The sequence below is a fragment of the Phycodurus eques genome, chromosome 21 (genome assembly GCF_024500275.1).
Source record: "Phycodurus eques isolate BA_2022a chromosome 21, UOR_Pequ_1.1, whole genome shotgun sequence".
Classification (NCBI taxonomy): domain Eukaryota; kingdom Metazoa; phylum Chordata; class Actinopteri; order Syngnathiformes; family Syngnathidae; genus Phycodurus; species Phycodurus eques.
The window spans coordinates 5,848,646-5,872,907 of record NC_084545.1 but is presented as its reverse complement, the minus strand read 5'-3'; the positions used below and the strand labels follow the sequence as shown (position 1 = coordinate 5,872,907).

At 40.9% G+C, this 24,262-nt stretch overlaps 2 protein-coding genes across 2 annotated transcripts in view; one reads left to right on the top strand and one right to left on the bottom strand.

Annotated features, from left to right (window-relative positions):
- The window catches only part of lmbr1 (limb development membrane protein 1), a 46,925-nt gene that overhangs the window by 19,538 nt on the left and 3,125 nt on the right, over positions 1-24,262 (top strand). Inside the window, exons 6-16 of the mRNA XM_061665749.1 lie at positions 387-513; positions 1,288-1,356; positions 1,464-1,528; positions 1,993-2,065; positions 5,791-5,880; positions 8,164-8,240; positions 9,876-9,953; positions 19,226-19,302; positions 20,249-20,339; positions 21,041-21,107; positions 23,982-24,143. Coding sequence (XP_061521733.1) covers positions 387-513; positions 1,288-1,356; positions 1,464-1,528; positions 1,993-2,065; positions 5,791-5,880; positions 8,164-8,240; positions 9,876-9,953; positions 19,226-19,302; positions 20,249-20,339; positions 21,041-21,107; positions 23,982-24,143 — 976 coding nt within the window. The remainder of the gene's footprint in view (positions 1-386; positions 514-1,287; positions 1,357-1,463; positions 1,529-1,992; positions 2,066-5,790; positions 5,881-8,163; positions 8,241-9,875; positions 9,954-19,225; positions 19,303-20,248; positions 20,340-21,040; positions 21,108-23,981; positions 24,144-24,262) is intronic.
- Positions 8,922-24,262, bottom strand: part of rnf32 (ring finger protein 32) — a 28,155-nt gene continuing 12,814 nt past the window's right edge. Inside the window, exon 8 of the mRNA XM_061665750.1 lies at positions 8,922-9,029. The gene's annotated coding sequence lies outside the window, so the exon portion shown is untranslated. The remainder of the gene's footprint in view (positions 9,030-24,262) is intronic.

Genomic DNA, 24,262 nt, shown 5'->3' with positions numbered 1-24,262 from the left:
GATACAGCGGTGCTAGAGGAGCTCCTAATCGGGCCCAGATGGCAGGCCTGCTCTTGATCGCAGACAGTAGCTGACCTAGCACCCCCGCCCGCACCCCCTTCTTTTTTAATTTCACCTCTGCCAGTGCCCCGTTAGAGACGCTTTATAGAGCGCAATATGTATATAAAAGAGTCGTTTTACACAGGCATCAGCGGGAGCGTTTATATCATGTTTGTGTGCTGTGAGTGGAAAACGACGCAGTTTATTGTGGGAGTGTGGCGTGACGGGAGGAAACGGGACGTCAAGGAAAATGAAGCCTATTTAAAAAAATTAAACCTGATAGGATTTGAGGCTTTATGACCTGTGGCAAGACATTGAAAATATTTTTTTATTTTTATGCACTTTAGGGCATTAAGGCGCGTATTTTGGAGACCTTTGTGATGCTTTTCCTGTTGGCTCTGCTCATTCTGGGCATTGTGTGGGTGGCGTCGGCACTCATTGATAACGATGCAGCCAGTATGGAGTCACTCTACGGTACGTATACAGTTACATTCACCAGATTGCACATTAGTTAATTTATTAGCACATCACTAACACATGAAACAAGATCAAGTCAAATAGCCCAAAACAAGAACATTAGCTTCTTCATTAGCTTCATTAGCTGGTATTATGTTTCTGGAAGTGTTTTTATATTTTGCAAATAAATGTCATTTACAGTGGGGCTTTAAACATATTTGAGTGCATCTATATGAATGTGTTGAAACTTGTGTGGCATGTTAAAAAACTATGCTTCAGTTTGATCAAAGACTAAATAAATGGTTTTAGTGACAGTTGCAAAAATATGTTTTCGGCCTCAAAGTGGACAAACTTGACTCTTTGTGCCTGTTAAATTTAGTGATTATTATTTCTATTACATTTAATATTTAATTATCCATATTGTTTAATTTATTTTGAATGCATTGATTTTAGTAATATAAGGTTTTTATCATTTTGTCATTTTCATTTAATTGTATTTATTATTTTTATTATCCTATTTCCATGTATTAATTTTACTCATAGGGATTTAATAACTATACTTTAATAGTTTATTTTATTTTACATTGTATTATTTTACTAATTAAGGGATTTATTTAAAAAAACTGTATATCTTTCAGTTAATTTATTGCAATTTAGTTTTTAATTAAAATGTTTTGTTCATTTTTATTGTATTAATGTTACCTAATTTTCATTCATTTATGTTGACCTTTTTCCAGTTTTAATTTAATTCAATGTCTTTTTTTTATGTATTAATTTTACTAATCCCCATAGACCTCTGGGAATTCTACCTACCCTACCTTTACTCCTGTATATCTCTGATGGGAGGACTGCTCTTACTCAGTAAGCCTTTTCACTCAATATCATTTTAACGAGACTGTAGTACTTGACATTTTGATGCTTCATATTCAAACAATTGTTTTAATGTGATCTATTTGTCCGCCTTGTAGTGTGCACCCCTGTGGGATTGTCAAGGATGTTCACCGTCATGGGCCAGTTACTTGTCAAGCCAACGGTAGGTCATTAATGTTGTGCAGTATACTGGTACAAGAAAAGGTACCGCGATACCCCTCTTTACAAAATGCAACGATACCACATATTTTCAGTACTAGTACTTTTACGAGTGACTGTTCTGCTCTCTTGAATGTGCAGTGCGCAGGTCAGCTAATAGTAAAAATTGATAAAATGAGATGTCAACCAGTGTCCCACAACAGTGCCACAGGTCATAAAGCCTCAAATCCTATCAGGTTAAATTTTTTTAAACAAGGAGAATGTTTTCCCATCGAGTTGTTAAACTTAACTAGAATTTAGAAAGACTGAGGAGACTACGAGAGTCTGAAAAATGTCCGTCTCGGCTCTTTACGTATTCAGCCACGGACTACAAATAGGTCACCAACTCATCCTCCCATCTGCCATCTCTCCAGTCCCACTTCAGCCCTAATTATATCCCATTTTCATCTCCTCTCCCTCACTCTTCAGATCCTGGAGGACCTGGATGAGCAGATTTACTGCATCCATTTGCAAGAGGAAGCCCTTCAGAGGAGATTAAACGGTATGTCTGTCCGAGACGTGTTGGCACATTATACGGGAGGGGAAGGGGTCGGACGGCCCTATTTGGTCTGATGGAGCGCGCCACACTGGAATCAATTAACGAGGGAGATGTGGTCACGCACACGCACACACTTGACATCGAGCATGTGGTGCAAAAGCCCGCTTGAAATTTCTTAGTTCTTCATCGTCATGATGCCAAATAAATTACCATTTTGAGGGCTTTCCTACACCCCAAAACTCAAATTTTGCAGCCATGTTCATCCAGTTTCACTAAGGAACATGAGATAAGGTCTGTCTATCTGTCATGAGTAGACCCATGAGAAAGTTTCAAAAACCATTGCTTGAAAAGACACTTGAAGTCTACCATTTTCTTGAAGCGTCATTTTTTGGTGTCATTTTGGCAAACGTGAACAACTTGATAAAGACAACTGTTTAAACACGAACTCTAATTGAATCAGGAAATGTATTGGTCCATTGATGGTAGGGGTTTGAAGACTTTTTTTGTTGTCGATGCTAAGGTGACGTTAATGAATTGATGACATAATTTTTTTCAGTTGTCAACTCACTGTGCGCGTAACTATTTGCTTTCAATAATTTGGTCAGTAATTTACAAAAATAACAGACCCATATAAATATAGTATAGAATAGCCTTGTGAAAAATATGAAATTGATGCCACCTGTTGCTTTCGGTGAGGCGTCAGTGTTGTTAATGCCAAAACTTGATTGCCGATTAATTGACTTCAAGCACTAACCCTCATTGCGGAGTGGTAAATTTGATACTAGTTGGTTCAACCCCCCAAATTCATGGATCAAACACATGTAAATTTTGCCTACAAGCCTTTGAATGTGTTTTTCAGACAATTATTTACTGTAATTAAACTTTTATGTCGCAGCTGTAGGAATGGAACTCCAATATAAACCGAGGAACCACTACATACGTTTGATTTGAAAGATTCAGTTCAAGGCACTCTCGATTGCCTCATTTACTGCCAGGCCTAGAACAGTGTAGTCCAGCTAATGGGGTAGAAATTAATCTTTGATAAGAACTTTTGGCTCACTTCTGCCGTCACTGATTAACTTTTCACTTTGATATATAAAGGACACCAGGCGGAGTTCCCGCTGTGCCCTCGTTGACTTTGCTACAAAGCGAAAGTCTCGAGGAAGTTTGGGAAGGTGTTCTTTCTTCCGCCCTCGTCACCTGCATTTCCTTTTCATGTCCTGTTCTGTTTGCAAATTCTTTGTGGAACACTGAATAATCTCAAGAGGCAGGAAGTTTTGGCCACCTTCCAAAACCTACTTTACTATTAAGTCAAGCGCGCAACCAAGTGTACAGATGGGAGCGAATGAAGAGTCTTTTCACACCAGGGAGGTATAGGAGATCAACCCCTGTGATAGCGAGTGTGTTTTTAAATACTGCGCTGGCCACCTCCATAGAATGCCACCTGAGCGTTGTGCTTCCTTACGGCTCATTCCACGCTGCCACGCTTTGAACTAAACGACAGAATAATTGCAATCTCTGTCTTATCGCCCCCGGGAGCCGTTTGATCTATTCAAAGCTTCAGCGAGGGGCACAAAAGAAAACAGTGGTCAACGTCGTCATCGGTCCATTTTTGCCCTGTTCTCAATCGGGACATGAATGCGTTCAATGTACATATTGTGTACATGCTCACACAGCGGCTTAGAAATGTAGTTCAGGGAAAGTTCACGTGACACACTCCAAAGGTCTTGTCGCCTCCAGTTTGTGTAGACAGATACGCGCTGTTGAGCTCATCAGGTGAAGCATTTGTTTATTGATGTACACGTCTGAGCCGTGTGAACACTACCTGTGTGGTGCATTTCCGAAGAAGGCAACTGAGCTGTCTTAGCTGCTGTTACTTTGCACAGCACTCAGTACATCATATGTTTGCCTTAGTCCCACTTTGAAAGATGGATGTCCAAACTTTTTCCACACAGGGCTAAATACAGAAAAATAGGAAAGAAGGAAGCGGCACACACTTCACCTTGTGTTGAGGAAACATGCTAAAACCAATTCAATATGCTGTAGATCAGCATACTGATTGTATGGTAAGCAGCTAAACACATCGAAAGAAAAAACGGTGTCGAAATCTCTATTTTTGTAAACGTTAGCAATCGGTGTATTTTGATTATGCCAAGCTTGCATTGATGAGGTATATCCGATCTGTGTGTTTACGCTGACCTTATCGGCACATATCTGATATGTATGGGATTTTTACCCCCGTTTGGAGTAGACTTGATTGAGATCCAAAAATACCCGATTCCTTGCTATTTTTTTTTATAATTATTTTTTTAATATATATATCCCTTTCGTATATCCCAATTGTGCCAATTGAGAGCAAATAAATCTGAATGGTGTTACTTGAATCACAAATTGTAAATTCACCCTTATTGGGCTTCGTTTCAACAGGTTTGCTTAGAAGAATGTGGGAAAGAAATTTTTGTAAATTGAGCGTGTGTGTTGCCACAGTGTCCTTGAAAGAGCGTGACGCGCAGAGAACACCGCTCCTGTCCAGATGCTCTGCGGCACGACGACCTTGCCTTCGATTGTCTCGGCGTGCTGTTTTGCATATTTTTTTATTCCCCGGTGACGTCATTCTCCCGAACGTGGCACAAGGTTAGCGAGGATACGTCGCATTACTCTGGCCGCCGCTGGCTGCCAGAAGCCTCACTCAGCATCTCTACCTCACTGTAACTCAGTCTCTTACTTGATGTTGCCAGCAGAAGGCAAAGGCAGGATATATTTAACTTCAGCCGGGAGTGACGTCACTTCGGCTACTGCAGTTGAGACCCTGCCAAGGCTCCATTACTGCTTCACTCGAGTGATGATAGCGTCCTTTGTTTCCGTGATTTATTCGGTATTACGGACATAATATTTATCAGATGAACCATTTATCTGCCACGGGTGACATGCGGAGCCACGTTTGGATGTGTCATGCACACAAATAATACATTAGTTCTCTTTGGGATGAGAAGATTTGCGACTATTCGGTTCATCTCCAGGGAAAATACGTTTTCTTTGAACGGTCCGTTACAATTCCTTTTGTTTGCTGGCTTTTTAAAGTCTCAATTGTGCACCATTTTTACTATCATTTAAGTCAGCCCATTGCTACTAACGTGACTAAACAATCTAGAGCTATTCCTAATGCTTTAACATAGGAATACAATTGTGTAACATAGTGATCAGCATCAGGATAGGGGCTGAGCCCTGTCACGAATAGTGACAAATTGTGAGTAATTGTGGAGTTTATAATTGCCCATATAAAAAGTTTAAACTGTATAAATATACCACAAATTCTGATCCGACAATACTGTAATAACATTTCAAACTCATCTTACAATATTACCCTGAAAAATAAATTGTTTAGAGATGATTAGATTGTGTTTCTTTTTATAGTCAATTTGGAAATGTTACTTAAAACATTTAACTTTAAATAAAATTGGCCTCAATTTAATGGATTTGTGTTATTTCCTACGGGAAAATGCAAAGAAATCTGAGATTGACCAGAAAAAAGCTGTTCGGCATTAGAGGTTGCACTATATGTACTTTTGAGTTATTTTATGAGCAAAAAAAGATTCAAAGAAGTCTCATGTGAAGTCATGTTTGTTTGCGGTCTGAACTTGGTGCGACTCCAAATCAACTTTTAGGCTGCTCTAGTTTGAAGGGATCACTGGACATGGTATGCTAAAACCTGTTTTTGACTTGGTCAGGGTCATCCACCTGTGCATATACTCGAGGAAGCTTCACCCACCACCTCACTAAAGAACTGGACAGCATCAGAAACATGAGGAATAAACTGGGTATGTATTTGTGACATTATGTGACAGCACTGATTTTGCCCTAAAAAAAAAACATTGATTTTGTCCTCAATACAGTGTTCCCCCGCCATATCGCAGGTCGTCGTTTGTGACACCGCAATATCGCAGATTTTTTTTTTTTAAACGGTCTGTCGCGGAAATTGCTGCTATATTGCAAAAATCTCCGGTTTTACAGCATACTTACTGACTGTAATGGCCTCAGGTGGGACCGATGCACTTTTCATTTATTAAGCGCTTTTTCATTTATTAAGCGCTGGGAGATAAACATAAACACAATGAGCACACTCACATAGGAGCTGCTGTCAGCCACAGCTCACGCCCAGACTCTCACAATGGGGGCTTGCTGACATCACATGCCACCCCACTTGGCCCCCTCTGTTAAAGGCACATATCTAACACAAAAACACTACAATACATTTGCTCTGCCTGTGTGGCGTTTACATGTTCTCCCCGTGCCTGCGTGAGTTTTCTCCGGGCACTCCGGTTTCCTCCCACATCCCAAAAACATACATGGTAGGTTAATTGACGACTCTAAATTGTCCGTAGGTGTGAATGTGAATGCGAATGGTTGTTTGTTTGTGTGCCCTGCGATTGGCTGGCAACCAGTTCAGGGTGTAGCCCGCCTCCTGTCCGATAATAGCTGGGATAGGCTCCAGCACGCCCGCGACCCTAGTGAGGAGAAGCGGCTCAGGATGGATGGATGGATTGCTGACAGACACTCCCTTCCCCCCCGTCTGCTTTTATTTCTTAATTTGGACGTGGACCATACCTGCCTGATCATTTTCCATCCATTTTAGGATATTATAAATGAGGCTTTTGGGGAGCAGGCTTGCAGTGGTGGCCAGGGGAAGGGAGCCTACAGGCACTTAGGGATATTGGACAAGAAGCAAACTTTATATTGTAGCGAGCCTTTTAGTGATGTCATTAATTTAGAAGGATGGTGCTTCTAAAGTGCAGCTGGCAAACTTGTCGGCGGGGTGCAGGAGCAGCTGCACTTTGAGAATAAAGACTGACGAGGTTAGAAATTTAGCGCGGCAAGTCAATTTGGCTGAGGTCGTCGGTTACGTATCATGTGACTGATGACAGTGAGCTGCATAAAGATGTCAACCTAAAATCTGCCCGGGAAGACACAAAATGTACATCCCCTTCCTCCGTCTTCAGTTGATATCTTTTCATGCAAGATTTATGAGCAACAATTAAGTGATGAGCACTGCTAATTAAAGAGGAAGAGGGTGTTTTTTCTTTTTCTTTTTTTTTTTGGGGAAGAAAATAGCCAAGGGGGGTGGCTGTGATGAGAGAGGACAACGTGTTTGGTACACACGCCTGTGATTATCTGTGTTTGTGTGTGTGTGAAGGTCGAGGTTTCACCGATTAATTAATTATCTACCGGTGAGTAACTGGGAGGAACCCTATAATTATCGGTTTTCATTATAATTTATTATGTAACATGAGTTACACCTGTGCACGGCAAATTAAAGTTAGTTTTTCTTTGTACTATTGAAGAGGTTTATTTTATCCATTTTATTATCATTTGTATTTTTGAATTGTTTCCTGTATTTTGTTTGCCTTTTTTTTTAATGAGACAAAATATTATAAACAGTATGGCTATGGTTAGTATGTCACAATACCGGTTCTACCGTTATAATATTAAATATTATAACTCATGGTGTACACCATGGCTGTCAAACAATTTTTTGTTGTGCACCTCATCATAGTATTACAAACTGTATACAAACAAATTGATAACTAGTTTTAAAATTGGAAATAGGGAATAATTGTTCATCTATTGTTCAAGTTACAGTAAAAGGTCTGGTAGCAAAACAAATGCTTTCAGAATCTCAATGTTACTACGTATTAGATGAGACGATTTTAAATTATGGTACAAATTTTAGCAAGAATCATGGCAGTTGATACAAATTACTTGGTTTTGCATAAAATGATGTGGTGGACCAGATGTGGCCTCCGGACCTTGAGTTTGACTCCTGTGCCGTAGACCAACAACTAGAATTTGGCTCATCGAAAATCACAAGCAGCTACCCAGTCAGCAGCTAGCTAGCTTGTGGCTACTACAAAAAGTTAATGTAAAAGTCTACACATTCACTTAGTGCTATTTCTTGTCAAACATCACAGACTCGATGGACTCAAACGCACCTCAGCAATTACAGATCAAGTCCTTGGGTTTACCAAACACTGCTCGACACTGTCTGAGAGTCTTATCAAGCCAACGGGAATTTAAACGTTGTGGCCATATATTTATTTTTCCAGAGAGAAGAAAGCAAGCGTCTGGTTGGGAGAAGAACTTGCTGTACCCTATAGTGATGCTGATCCTGCTTGCAGGAACGGTGAGTGACCTATCGCTAAGCTGCAAGCTGTTTACCCGTGACTTGCACACCGCTTGGCTGCTGGCCACGCCGACCATCTTACACTTTTGCCCAGTCTGATTCCTTGGGTGTGATGCCCGTTTAAGATCATCCTCTATAGCCATCTTCAACAAGCGGGATGTCCACGAGATGGTATTAAATATCCGTATCTTAAGGGTTACCACAGCGAAACATTGCTGCTAGTTTCATTAGCCCATCTATGGCGTTTTGCATTGTGTGTTAGTATTAAGCAAGTGGACTTTGGTCAGACAAAGTTATGCGTTGTTTGGTTTAATGCACTAAAGTGTAATTCTCTTAGTTTTATTTATGGTTTTCCAATAAACTTTAACTGAGAGTGGCAATAAACAGCTTGAAGCAAACATTAGCCTCTGTTTTATAGAATTGTTCAAAATATGCTGCTTGTTGTGAAGTTCAGTGCCACCATCAAGCGCTTGTACTGTATTTCTTGCAACTCAAGACAAAAAAAGGGATGAACGATGGCTCGTATTTCGAAAAAGTTGTAAGTCGGGTCCCTCGTAAGTCAATCTACCACTGTCCTGGTATTACGTGTAAAATAATGCTACACTGTTGTAAGCACCAGCATTATGACTTGGTGGTTAGCAAAAATGCCTTAAAGTTCCAAGGTTCTGAGTTTGAATCTCTGCTTCCTGTGTGGAGTTTGCATCTACTCCCCATGCTTCTGTGGGTTTTCTCCAGATAGTCCAGCTTCCTCCTACATTCCAGAGCATACGTGTAGGTTCATTGAAGACTCTGAAAAAGAGATGTCAAACTCACCTAATAGAAAAATGATGCTTGTTATATTTTTAGATGGCGGAACGGTGGGTGACTGGTTAAAGAGTCAGCCTCACAGTTCTGAGGACCGGGGTTAAATCCCCGGCACCGCCTGTGTCGAGTTTGCATGTTCTGCCCGTGCCTGCGTGGGTTTTCTCCGGGCACTCCGGTTTCCTCCCACATCCCAAAAACATGCATGCATTGGAGACTCTAAATTGCCCGTAGGTGTGAATGTGAGTGTGAATGGTTGTTTGTTTGTGCATTTAGTGCTCTAAATGTGCCATATTGCTTTGTCTACATTGGTGTGTAAACGTGTTTGCCCCCTTCCTGCTTTCTTATTTTTTTGCATGTTTGTCACATGTAAATGTTTCTCATTATCAAACAAATTTAAATATGAGTCAAAGACAACACAAGTAAACACAACATGCATTTTTTAAATTAAGGTTTTCATTGTTAAGGAAGAAATAAAATTAAATCCTGGTAATACAATATGCAAAAAAAAAAAGAAATCAGGGAGGGGTCAAGCACTTTTTCACACCACTGTGTATGTGCCCTGTAATTGGCTGGAAACCAGTCCAGGGTGTACTCCGTCTCTCGCACGAGCTCACCAGCGACCCTAATGAGGATAAGCACTATAGAAAATGGATGGGTGTTGTTTGAAAGTTAACCAAAATGTTAACATTACGCTACTAATACGAGGCCAGGGGATGACTAGCAATGCTAAACTAAGCTGGTTACAAGCTTTGTACTGGGGGACCTCGTTTTACATCGGTACCAAAATACCAATGTCATGTTATGCAAGTACTGACTCATCTCTGTCCACAGACAATCTCAGTTCTTCTGGTGGCGCTGAACATCCTCTACCTGCTCGTGGATGAGACTGCCATGCCTAAAGGTTCAAAGGTAATCTTCAGCTTTGACCACAGTCGAAGTCACTAGTCCCCAACCTTTTTGTGCCACGGACTGGTTTCACATAAAGCCATGGGCAGACCAGGATGGAAACAAATTAAAAAAGGAAATAACGACTGTAATTCCTGTAATTATGAGCCCTGCACTTGTGTCTCTTCAGTGAGCCGGTCCCATCTTGGGGAAATGGGAAACAGTGACACCCAATGTGTGTTACTTCTCTCCAGTCTACTCCGCAATTGTGTTTCAGTCTCCGTCATTGCAGAAAATCCCATTTTACAAAGATAGGATGTAGGAAATGAATGGAAGGTATTCAGCTTTATTTGGCAGTTTTAAAGGCTTTATTGCCTCATTCATTGCAGTTTCTTGGAAGTTGTAGGCTCTTATTATGTCTTGTCATTTGGCTCTTTCCACTTTCCCATGACATTTGTTTTTATACTCATTTTTGTTAGCTTGTGGGCTTACGTTTTTTTTTTTTTACTTCCGTATCACGTGACCGAGACGAGCGGTCCGCGGCTCAGTGTTTGGCGACCGCTGGTCTAAGTGACATGTTTTTACCTCCCACACACCAAAAATGGAAAGCCGTATCTGACCTGCCACGTCCTGAGACATAAATCAAATTCCGGATATGCTCAGGTGCACGGTTGGAAGAAAAGGCCTGGGCAGATGTTAATCAGGGCCCCAACTTTTATGTTTTGGAAGCTCATTGAAAGTCACGTTGCAGCACTTTCAAAAAAAAAAAAATAATAAAAATCAGCGCACGCGGCGGCACGTCTCAAGTCCATGACGGCTGAAAGAGCGGCTCTTCCTCGCTTCAGAGATTTTCATCTCCGTCTAACATGCAATGTGTGTTAAACTCGGCTTATCTCGTTTCATCTACACTGACAGAGGTGTGTGTGTGTGTGTTGCATTCTTGTCTCGGCTGGGGCAACATCATGTATCGTATTTCCCCATCAATTCATTTTACGCTGTCTCGTGGACAACTGACAGGGCAAAATACCCCAAATTACCATTGTTCAGCCCACTAAATGCTTTATAGCTGGATATATGCCAGGCATCTCATCTTTAAGTAAATTGAGCCATTGCCTTTGTCATTAATAACAAGTCTGATACGGACCAATTGCCATGTAAAACAAGAAAATAGAGAGCTGGGTCCACTATAACCGCTTCCAATTTTTCTACCAAGACCTAATTTATGTCCACCGCTTCTGGTGTTTGATGGGCTTCTTCCACACTATACTCATCCAAGCACACCTTTATAGACCTTGGAACAGAGAAGGACCATCCCCAAAGTTTTCCCATCCAACGGGAAGCAGTACAAATGTTTTGTTTGATGAAGATGTAAGATTGATGGAGGACAAACAGGGGTCTAGCGCAGACCATTGAAAACTGTGTCTTAATCTCATTTTCAAAAAGCCTCCAAAAAAAACCCAAAAAAGTATCAATTTGGATCAATTTGACCAGAGCAGTTTAAACCTCCAGCTATTCTATCTATTTGGAAACAGATTTTAATTGTTTTTAAAACCCAATTTTATGTATATATTATGTTTTATAGAGATGAAACAGTGAAAAATTGACCCATAATAAAAAAGATGTGTACAACACAATGCACAGGACAGACTGAAATACATTATCATATTAATTTACTGTTATTTTAGTTTTATTGTCTTCACTTTTGGGATGTTTCCGGTCCAATTGACCAGGTAACACACAGGCGTCAAACTCAAGGCCCGGGGGCCAGATCCAGCCCGTCACATAATTTTATGTGGCCCGCGAAAGCAAATAATGTGTGTCAACTTCCATGATTCTTGTTAAAATCTGTTGCACATTTTTGTATATTCATATCTAATAAATAGTAATGAACTATTGTAAGCATGTTTTGCCTCCAAACCCCTTTTACAGTTACTTGAACAATAGTTGGACAAACCATTATCCTTGACTTCTGATTTCAAAACTAGCTATCCATCAATTTGATGTCTATGTGTAATGATATGATGAGGCGATTAACCATTGATATGGTTTTACAATCATAATGGCCCTCTGAGGAAAACCGTATCTACAATGTGGCCCGTGAAAAAAATTTGTTTGACACCCCTGAGGTAAAACACAAAACTTTTGAAAATGATTCTGAAATGAAATTTGTTTTTATAAACAAATAACATACATATGTTGTTGTTATCTCAATTTCAAACAATGTACTCCACCAAAGTTAACCGATGCTACAGTATATGTAAAAGTTGAAGTGGCCTCAAAAAAAAGAGTCCTAAAGTCATACATTTGACTTCCTTAGACATTGAACGGAAAAAGTAATTGATCTAGACAACCACAGTGGACATCTTTGAGTTGGTTATGATATTGATATATATGTAAAATCTGTCCACGTTTCAGTCGTAATGCCAGCTAGAACAAAACCATTGATTGCCTTTTGAATGACATGGAATTAAAATGGAATTTTTTTATATGTATGATGCAAGCACTTGGCGAAGAGGCAAGACTTAAAAACGTTTGCCCATATCCTGTATTATCGCTGGATTTAAATGATATAAAGAAGTCGCGAGAGTGTGTTGTCAAAGAAATCCATCCAGACTGTGGGAAAGTCAAATGAGGCTGATTGTTGAGTTTAGGGGGGGTGGGGGGGGCACAATAGAATTGCCCTGTCAGTGTTTGCCCTCTCCTTCCCGACTAAGCATGCTGAGCAGGTGGCTCAGCATGGCGGCGAAAACGGCATGGTGTGTTGATGAAGATGAGGAAAAGGAAGAGGGCGAGCAGGTGGATGACGACGAGGAAAGAAGCGGGAGTCTGTCAAAGGACACCTTGTTTTACAGCCTGATGAACAAGCACTAAGAGCGGCTAATAAAATTCTTACCGCAGGCCGACGACTCTGCTAGTCCAACACTTGACACTGTATTTCCTTAAGTGGACTATTAGCTGCGGGCTCAACTCCTCCTTTCTAAGCGCACGCATCAGTGCAACATTGCTGACTTACACCCCCCCCCCCCCCGTTGTTGCGTTGACGTCATATCAACATGGCGAACCCGAGCTTCACAATGTGACAATGATCCCGTATTGCGAGGGATCAAAAACTACTTGGCCGCAACCAGCAGAGGCACCATTTATTCAGTCTCAAAAAGCTTGAACGGTAGTGTATGCAGTGGATATAAAAAGTCCACACATTCCTGTTTAAAAGACAGGTTTATGTGATAGAAAAAAATGAGCTAAAGATAAATCATTTTAGATGAATAATTTCAAAAAATGTAAGTCGCCTACAACCTGTACAACTTCGCTATTTTTTCTTTTAAAAGGAGAAAAAAAACCATACAATAACTGGGTTGCATAAATACGCACACCCTCAACCACTTTTGGCTTTTATGACAGCACTCAGTCTTTTTGGTTGGGAGTCACATCTTAATGTGGCAGTATCTGCCCACTCTTCTTTTCAGAAAATGCTCCGAATCTCTTCACATCACCCCACAGATGTTCGATGGAATCGTTCACAGTTCCCTCCACCTTGTCTAAGGCTTAAGTTCCAGCTAAATAAAAAACAGCCCCAAAGCATTCTGCTGCCACCACAATACTTAGTGTAGGTATGGTGTTCTTTTGCTGATGAGCAGTGTTGTGTTTGTGCCAAACATAGCTTTTGGAATTATGGCCAAAGAGTTCAACCCTAGGCGTTTGGGATTTGTTGTTTTTTTCACTGTAAGATAAAGCTTCCATCTTGCCATCCACCATACCTTAGAAATATGACGAAGATGGGAAATTGTTGTCACACCGAATAAAAACCACGTATTTGCCAGAAATTCCTACACATCCTTCAGTGTTGCTGTCGGCCTCTTGGCAGCCACACTGACCAGTTTTCTTTTCATCTTTTCATCAATTTTGGAGGGACATCCAGGTCTTGGTAATATCACGCTTGCCATATTTTCGCCACTTGATGATGGCTGTCTTCATTGTGATACATGGTATATTTAATGCTTAGGAAATTATTTTGTACCTTTCTCCTGACTGATACCTTTCAACAATGAGATCCCGCTCATGCCGCGCAAGCTCTCTGCAGACCGTGACTTGTGCTGTAAGATGTGACTACAAAAATGTCAGGAAAATCCAACTAGAACAACCGAACTTTTTATGGGTTAATCAGAGGCATTTTAAATGGCAGCAGTTGTGTGCTAACACCCATCTAACTTGAGTTTAAATATGATTGTAAAACAGCCACAACCTCAGTTATAGGAGGGTGTGCACACTTGTGCAACCACATTATCTCAGTTATTTATTTTTACTTCCCCTCTTAAAGATTTCCTTTTTTTTTTTCAAACTGACTTGTACAAATCATAGGTCACATTAATGGTGGAATAAGCTTTGACTTGATTTATCTTGGGTTCATTTTTTATATCACAAAACAAAATGGCATTTGAACAGGGGTGTTTAGATTTTTTATATCCACTGTATACACAACGGTGTGTTTTCATGGAAAACATGAAATTGTCTGGGTGACAGAAATATTTTTCATGTACCAACGACAAACACAACAGGAGGGTTAAAATATTTGTTTTGAAAAAGTTTAAATAGCGATTAATCAATTAATAGACTGGTAATTTCCCCTGTAGTCAATCAGGAAATTAAACATCATATAATTACCTACTTGGCACAGTTCATTTTGGCCTGACCTGTCTGTGAAGACCTTTGAATGGCAGACATTTTAGCAATCTGTGGATAGCCTGCAAAGCCTGAACTTTTTACCGTGATAAGCAATATGACTTAACGTCATAAGCTTTATATCTCATGCTAGTTTGAACTGCGATGCCAAATTAACCCCAGTTAGTCCTCATTTAGCTACCATTATTTAATTGCCAACTTCAGGAAATTGATGACTAGAAAAAAAAGCAACAAGGTCTCACGGCGAAACTGTTGTCATCGTAAATTTGGGAAGGTCCTTGGCCTAAGGCAAAGATAACACAAATCTTCGCTGCAATTGCTTCTGTGAATGATGTTGCCGAGCAAACACTGTCTTTTTAGAATCCCCCCCCCCCCCCCCCACCATTCCTCTAAATTACACACTATGTATGTAAATGGATAGATACATCTGTCATTGGAAATAGGAGCTTGATGAAATTAACTTGCAATTTGACGAAAAAGCAAAAAGACACACTAATTTGCACATTAATAAATGGGGAGAACATGAAACGAAGATCCGTACATTTATCAGAGCGTAACCGCATCAAATTTTAATTGATTATTACCCCAAACTTTAACTTTCAAAAAGAGGAAAGCATAACTTCCTGGAACAAGGTAAAAGGATAGGGGGTTTGCATGATCCAGCTAACTAACAAACAACAGATAAATGAAAACTAACATGATAAAAACGTACCTTCCTCAACCGAGGTAAAAGTTAAACATTGATTCTGCTAACTAAAAAAAACAAGATCCAAAAACTAGCTTCCGTGACAATGTACAAATCTGAAGTCTTAGTGCTATTCGGCTAACTAAGGAACAAACAGAAGGTGATAAAAACTAACATTCTTGGCTATGGTAAAAAAAAAAAAAAAAAAAAATTCAGGGTGATCCATCTAACGAACAGACAACAAAAACCATAACTCCCTTGACCGAGGTAAAAATCAAAACTTTTTGCTTGATCTGGCTAACTAAAAAAAATGACGAGAGCTAATTTTGTTAGTGACGTCTAAATCTGAGATTTTAGTTAATCCGCCTAGCTAACAAACAAACAACAGATGACGAAAATGTTGCCTTCCTTGTTTAAGATACTAATCTGACTTTTTTGCATGATCTGTCTAATTAAGAAACTGATGAATGGTGATATTACATCCCCCCCACAAACGTAGTGTTTGCCTGCAAACAACAAGGTGTTAATGTGGCGACCGACAACTGTGATGACTGAAGTGCTCCAGGCTGTACAGGCCACCCTTAACCCCAGCCTACCCACACCCACCCGATCCGCCCCTCCGCTTGACCCCCCACTTCGCCCCGTCGTCAGCCTTCCTGCTACTGCAGTGAAAAGACGAGTTGAAAGGAAGTGTACTGAGAAAGTTTGCCATCCTCAGCCTATACATAAGCGAGCGCACACGCACACACACACAAAACCTTCCCACCCTCCTGTCTCCCTCCCTCCCTCCATTAATAAATGACATCACATGCCGTCTGGTAATTCCCGGTGTAAGAGCACTGCACCATGGCTCTGCAGTAAACTCACTCGGGATGACAGTTGCATAAAAAGGCATGAAACAACCTGCCAGACCCCCCCCACCCCGAGTTCTGGCTGCTTCACCAAACAAATCAAGATAATGACACTCACGGTGGCTAAGAAAGATATAAAACATAATTAGAAAGAATAATCTAAAACTTGGCCCTTACTCCTCTGAAGCCTAACTTGGGAGTATATTTGCCCTGGCCATTAGCTCTACTTTTATGAAAGCTGTCATTTGGCAGGTTTTATTGACGCCATCAGAAAGGTCATAATTCTACATCATGTTTATTATGGTGCTTGTACTCCGATGCTGGGCTGCATTTTGCTGAAAGGTGTTATAATAAGTTGAAATAGACACACCTCGCAATGCTCTGAACTTTAAGACAACTGCATGTTACGGTGTAATCACAACCAGAATACTGCTAGGGGGAGCAATCCATATTTGGACTAAAAAACCCAATTTGGATTGTACATTTATCTGCATTTATTTTTCAATAAAACTGGCAAAACACCATGCCTTCAAATTCTGAGAAAGGTAAAAAAAATCATAAAAAATAAAAATACACTACAATACATTACATTACTGTCCAGAAAACAATGGAAAATGTCCTTTGCTTGCGATGTTAAAAAAGTGTGTTCGTGTGTGTGTGGGGGGAGGGGGGGATAGTATATAAATGTTAAATATGACCCCATTTCTAACATTTGTAAAATAGTGTTGTTGTTTTTTTTATGTGAATATTCTGAAAGTGAGGAAACAAAACTTAGTTAACTGACTTAGTAAACTGCTCCATCCGGACATTCATCACAGTGTAATCACATCGAAATTGTATGCATTATTGCACAAACGTCCACAAAAATTAGGTGATGTAGTTTTGGCATTATTCTCCCAAAGATGATGTAGAACTTGAAGTTTTTGCCAATCCGCCTAACATAAACATACATTTCTTGTTTGCTTTTTTAAAATGTGGCGTTTTTGTCTGAATCCTACAAACTAACCATCTACCAACAGGCAGAACACGCAACTTCCGCGACTAAGGTAAAAATAAGATGTTTTTGCGTGATCGAGCAAACGAATAAAACAACAGGGTACAAATAATAGATTCCATAACTTCTGTGACTGATTTAAAAATCAGTTTGATCCTGCAAGGTAAAAGTCTGAAGTTTTTCAGGATCGAACCAACAATGAAATTGTAACTTCCTTGACTGGGGTGAAAGTCAGATCGAACAAATGAATAAAACAACGGGACGAAAACGTATGTAACTCCCACGTCTGGAGTTAAAATCTGTGTGATGGTGCTAACAAGCGAACAAACATCAAGCAATGACCCCCCCCCCCACCCCCCCCAAAAAAAAATTAGAAAGAAATAAGAATAAAAGCACTTAAAACATAATCGTTGACTGAAGTAAAATTGTGAAGTTTTTGTGTGATGTAGCTAACTAATAAAACGGGGGGGGAAAGGAACTTCGTTGCCTGGCGTAAAAATCTGCATGATCCTGCTGAAAAATGTCAAGTGATTAAGGCGGCACGTGCTCGACTGAGGTAAAAATCTGAAGTTTTAGCATCATCAGCTAACTCTTGACGAAACAAGAAGCGATTAAAAGCATAGTCTTTGACTGAGGTAAAATCTGCATGATCCTGCTAAAACACAAGTGATGAAAACTTAAAGTCCTAGACCGAGGTAAAAATCTGAAGTTTTAGCATCATCAGCTAACTAACGACGCAACAATGTGATTAAAAACGTAACTTCTTTGACTGAGGTAAAAGTCTGCGTGAGCCTGCTAACCAACAACAAACGATTAAAACATAACGTGCTTGGATGAGGTAAAATAAATAAATTAAATAAATCAGTGCGTCTTAGCCAAGATTGAAAAGAAAAGTGAGCCATTGACAGTCCCGTCTTCCTTGTGGATTCAATGTGAGTGCGAGTGGAACGTACAATACAGTGTTCCTCCCAAAGAGCAAACGACCGTGCCAAGTGTTGGAAAAGCAAATATTTATCAAGTGACTAGAGCGATGCAGGCTCTGTGCAGAGCATGTCGATGGATGTCTTTTTTTTCCCTGCTTCTATTTCAAAAGCCTCGAGGAGGGGCGGGGGTAGTGGTGTTGGTGTTGGGTGCTGGATGTATGTGTGTTTGCGCAAGTATTTGTTGTATTGTTTTTAAGTTTTTGGCACGCTCGCGCCTTGAACGCTCGCCTCAACGAAAAGCATTTTTTTTGTTTGTTTGAACACCTGGTCACATTGTATGATGGGCCGTGATTTGAAAAGAATCCTCTTTCATCTTGTTCCATTCATGATTTTGATTGGCTCGCCGCACAAGTAGGGAAATTCTTTGAGGCACAAATTACTTTGCACGATCGTTCTGTCTCGCTGGATTTACACTGCAGCTCTAAGTGCCCAATTCCCTGTATGTTTATGCCGACATTTTCAGTCAGTCATATCTGATTTCTGTTTTCAAGAAAATCTGAATTGTGTCACTTGTAGTGAAAATCCTGTCTCATTGCGTGTGTGCAACGCCGCTATTTTTAAAAGGTTTTGTGACGGCTAACAAACACGGCATCCCTTCCTCAACCGAAGTAAAAATCTATTTTCCAAAATGTGAAGCTTTGGCATTATCATGCTGACTAATGAACGTGCGACAGAAAAATTACAGTTGGCTTAGAAAAAAATATTAATTTCTTGCATTATCGCGCTAACTAGCAAACTGACAACAACAACAACAACAACAACAACAAAATGGCGAAGGAGGTAAAGTTCTTGAGTTTTTGCGTGATCCGGCTCACCGATGAAAACAACTTGCTTGGTTGAGGTAAAACTTGCAAGGTTTTTGCATTATTTTGCCAACGAACAAACATATCTGAGGCATCATAAAAATATGTTTTTGCGTTATCGTGCCAACTAATGAATAGGCAGCAAAGAAAAACTGTCACCTGACGTAAAACTCAAGTTTTTGCATTACCGTGCCAACAAACAACGTAAAAATACCTGTTGACTAACGAACAAACAACAGGTAATGTTTTTGATTGGTGATGTGTTACAACATTGACTAACCGAGTTCTTCCACCTTCCAGGACCGAGGAGGCATCGGGAACACCTCTCTGTCTACCTTTGGCGTAGTCCAGGCCGTGTTGGAGATCATCCTCATGTTGTATCCTTTTAGTGACCATCCACCCCCACACCTCTACCACATCCCCATGCTTTTTGTTTTGTTTTGTTTTGTTTTTTAGCATGCTCCACGGCCAAGAGCAACACTGCCACTGTTTACCCACGACATAGTTGAGCCAGAAACCTTCCGGAAGGCATGTTGTGTGCCGTTTCGTCACCCTTTTATCAAACAGTGAAAAGGTGACGACTCGGAACGGCTACAAAAAGTCAATTAAAGCTGCTCTGCTGGCAGAGGTGCTTTTTTCCTTCATTTAAAAAGCCAGTTTCTCTTAGCATTATAACATTTGGTAAAAAATATTGATTTGGATATCGTAAGATTCGGTTTTAATCAGACTTTTTGTAAAGGATTAACCACGAAAACCAAGGTTCTACTGTATTTCATTCAAACTAGTTCAGGGGTCACATCCAGCGTAATGTGATGACAAGTGGACTGAACCAGTAAAATCCCAATATAATGAAGTTTCTGTTTTTCTACTTTCTTTTAATAGAAAGCAGTACAAGTACTGTACATGTGAAAATCTTTGCATATAATGACCCTATCCGTTTACAAAACAATAAGAACAAAATGAAATTTCTTAGGAAAAATGTGCAGATGTTTTTTCACTTTCAAATTTGTCCTACGGGCCGAAATTAAACCCCGGTTTGGGTCGTATGTTTGACACCCCTGGTTTAAATGTATGCAATGTTTCTTTTTTTTCATACAAATGTTTCTCGTAATTCTGACTTTATTACCGCATTAGCGTAAGTTAGTAATACACTCCTATGTGGTCCGACTTGCGTACAGTTTTGGTTTTCGTTGCAGCCTTTGTAACGGAACGCTGCCGTTAACCGGGGACTCCCGTGTCCTTTGCTCGTCGTCTGAGGGGCCATTTATTGCTGCTTGTAGCTTGATCATCATTTTCTCGCTCCTTGACTGATTCGATGCCCAGTTATTTGATGGCTTCCTCCGTGGTTGGCTTCTATAGCCTGCGCCTCTTTGAGGGTCTCACTCCTAGGAAGGATGATACAACCATGACAACGGTAAAGACAGGGTGCACAAGGGTTGGGGGGTGTGGTGGGGGGGTCAGGGTGAAGTGGGGGCAAGGGTGCTGAGAATGTTCCGAAGGTGCCCCCCTCTCTGTGTTTCATCTATTTCCTCAACACCCCTTCCAACCTCCTACTGCTCACTAATGTTTTCCTCCGGGCCTTTCAATGGCTTTAGTTGATCGCTCCAATATTTGTTTGTGGGGTGCGCAAACACCAGCAAAGTGCAAGCTCTTTTCTTGACATCAGAGGGTGGGAGTTTTTTTTTTTTTTTCTGTCAGAGAAAGGGGGTAAGAGGATGTGAGTTCTTTTTGGCCCATAGTGGCACCTATTCACTTGGTAATGAGTTTGGGAGTGGTGAGGCTTGTTAACTGGCTGCGACGCTCCGGTGAAAGGACAATAATACACAGAGAACGTGGTAATGAGCAACTTCACAGGCACCAACTGTACAATATGTTGAGCCCATTTAACATCAAGTGCTGTGTGCATGTGTGTGGCCACGTCAATTAGTGCCACTTTCTTTTTTTTCTTCTTACCCGCCCACTTCTTAGTTTTCTCTGAAGTAGTGATGGGCATAATAATCGATTAGTCAAAGTGATAATCAATTGCGTGGAATTAATCGCCAATTAATCTTGATGTAATGATGAGAAAATGGAGTGCACTCATTTGATGACTCACTCAACTCTCCTATTTTGTAGATCATTGGATGCTGTGTGTCCATCCTAGTGCTGAGTTCAGCCCTGCCAGTAATGTCCAGAACATTAGGTGAGTACCGGTGTCTACCTTTACCGTCGCAGTAACCACCGCGTTTATCAAGACAATAACGCACACAGCGGCGGCACGGTGGACGACCGGTTAGAGCGTCAGCCTCACAGTTCTGAGGACCCGGGTTCAATCCCCGGCCCCGCCTGTGCGGAGTTTGCATGTTCTCCCCGTGCCTGCGTGGGTTTTCTCCGGGCACTCCGGTTTCCTCCCACATCCCAAAAACATGCATTAATTGGAGACTCTAAATTGCCCGTAGGTGTGAATGTGAGTGCAAATGGTTGTTTGTTTCTGTGTGCCCTGCGATTGGCTGGCATCCAGTTCAGGATGTACCGCGCCTCCTGCCCGATGACAGCTGGGATTGCCTCCAGCACGCCCGCGACCCTAGTGAGGAGAAGCGGCTCAGAAAATGGATGGATGGATGGATAACGCACACAGTATAGCAAGGATCTCTCCCCGCCCCTAATGACAGTTACATTCTCCCAATGCTTCCCATAGTGACATTAGAAATGAAAGGAACGCTGGGAGTGGATCTTAAAAAGTAAAAAAAAAATGACAGGAGCAGCACTGTCACATAACACTGGGACTAATAAACATGCAGTGCAAAGCACAGCTGTTCAAATAGCGTTTGTGTGTGTGTGTGTGTGTGTGTGTGTGTGAGTGCATACAGTGACTCACTTGGAAGCTTTACAAAATATCAACAGGTTCTGCTTTGTGATGCTGAATAGATGAAAAGGAGTCAAGGCATGAGATTGAGTTGAAGAGCAGGGTTGGGAGGGTTACTTTAAAAAAAAAATTCTGATACAGTTACTAGTTACCTGTAAAAAAACGTAAGGTAACGTCAGTAACGTAATTCAAGTACTACATTAATGTAACTTCATTACTTCCAATTCATTTGGGATATCACAAAATAAATTCAATATCAATAAATTATGTATTCATGTAGTATATTTTTCAAACGTTCTTGTCATGTAACTGAAAGAACAAATTTTTGTGCCAATTTTCCATTTAAAACAGTCCTGCAAATAGGTTAGCCACTACGCTACGAGGAAGGACTGTCTCGCTATCCACTACATAGTTTCTGCTAAATTTCCGTATCAGAGTTGTAACTCTCGAGCCATAATTTAACTGCCTGTGCCTTACCCACGTAACCCAGTGAAGCCGGTCATTGCGTTGTCTTGTTTCATGCAGTGGGTATTACCTTCCACAATAAGAATAAAATAGTGTAACAGAATATATGTTGGGCAGCAACAATTTCTTTCAACACAACGTGGGACAAAAATTAAAAAGCTATATTGTTGTCTTAGTCATCTTAAATCTTAAAAAATTCCAACGCATGGGACAAGTTGAGTCTCGGGTGTTAAACTTCACATTTTTCGCCACTGATACAACTTCGGAATCCAGGAATGTCCCCTCTCATTCCTGGTCGGTACCTTTCACACAGACCAGCAACATGGGAAAAAGCTGGCTTTGACAGACAGACGGGTCAGTATCTGGCATTACTGTTCGGCGTTGGCGGAGGTCTACGCTCTACTAATGGCACTTGTGGTGTGTAGGATTCGTCTTGGTAATTCCGCCTGTCATGATGTTGTGGCTCTGAAACCTTGCATGATTCTGTGGCAGATCAATGTCTCCCGTTCTGTAAGTCTTTTCTCCCACAATTGGATTTTGACAGAAGAATAAAACTGAGCTCAGATCAATTGGCGGTAACGATAAAAGAATAGAAAAGTCAACCAAGGACCACAGTGGTAAGCTTTCTCGAATGGGGTCACCCATCATCCCTGCCCACTGTCTCCTCACAGGCAATTTTGTTAAAGGTCCTTGATGCCTCCGAAGTGCTTACTATGGCTGTAAATAGAACTTTGGAGACACTGAATCGATTGGGCAATCCATTTGACCATAGAGGCTAGGAAGATGTCACAGGACCCTCCCTCAGTCTGATTTCTGCATATAGACGACCAAGAGGAAACATTATTGGAGTACTTATGCTCAATAAAGATATTTCTGCAATTGTGTCCTTGATGCCTGTGGCTCATAAGGCCAGCAGTGTGTTCAAGGTCACACTGAAAGGCCATCGATGGACTCGTTTTACTATTAGGTGTGAGAGGTTATACCGAACTCACAAAACGTTAGGGATATTGGACTTTTAGGTGAAATTTCAGGATGAAACTAAAACGCAATACTATAATCTTTAGGAGCTGAAAGGCAAAGATCACGACAGCTATTTGATGCACGACTGGACCAATACGTTTCTTGGTTCAATTAGAATTGGTATTTTATTTCTTCATTTGGCTGTTCACATTTTGACATCATGAGACTAAGACAACACCTAACAACTGGTCAACAGTAACTTGCCATTGCAAGGTTTTAAACAGGATGATCTCAGAGGGAAGTGGCCACTGAGCTTAACGTCACAGAGATACAGAGAGACTAGAAAAGAAGTGGACATTCTTGGAAATGTTCATGGATCAAACACCAGCTCCTTGTTAGAGAACAGCAAGTGGTCCAGAAAGTACTGAACCATCGCACAGTTGGACATGCACATTCCAAAGTTTAGTGAAGGTAAAAAGAAGTTTCGCTGTAAAGGTTTTCCCCCAAAAGCTGAAGTACTGAAGTCTAATGTCCACTTTTCATGGGATCACCCAAGATGCTTTAGAATACCAAGATCGAACAAGAGGAACCACACCTTCATCAGTCCAAAGAAGGTCTTTGTGGAGTGATGAGTCCTCCTGTATAACTGCACTGCTTAGTCACCCTCCCCATTTTCAAACCACCGCAGAGGCTGTTAATTATGTCCCAGGATTCTCACTCTTCCGGGCAACTCGATGACATGCACTGACTCTGCCTTTTTTGTCGGCTCGTTTGTCAATTCACCAGGGATCACCAGGTTCGATCTGCTAGGAGATTTCGGGAGATTCAACTGGCTGGGAAACTTCTACATCGTCCTCTCATACAACATGTTGTTCGCGGTGGTGACCACGCTGTGTCTGGTGAGGAAGTTCACCTCGGCAGTACGGGAGGAACTCCTCAAGGCCTTAGGTAAAAGGACACGGCCAACAATGACATCACTGTTTTACTGTCAGTCTGTTAGCATCCACAAAACAAAATATTTGGAAGCCATTGACCACTCATTCAATTCTAATTTGGGGTCCACTTTT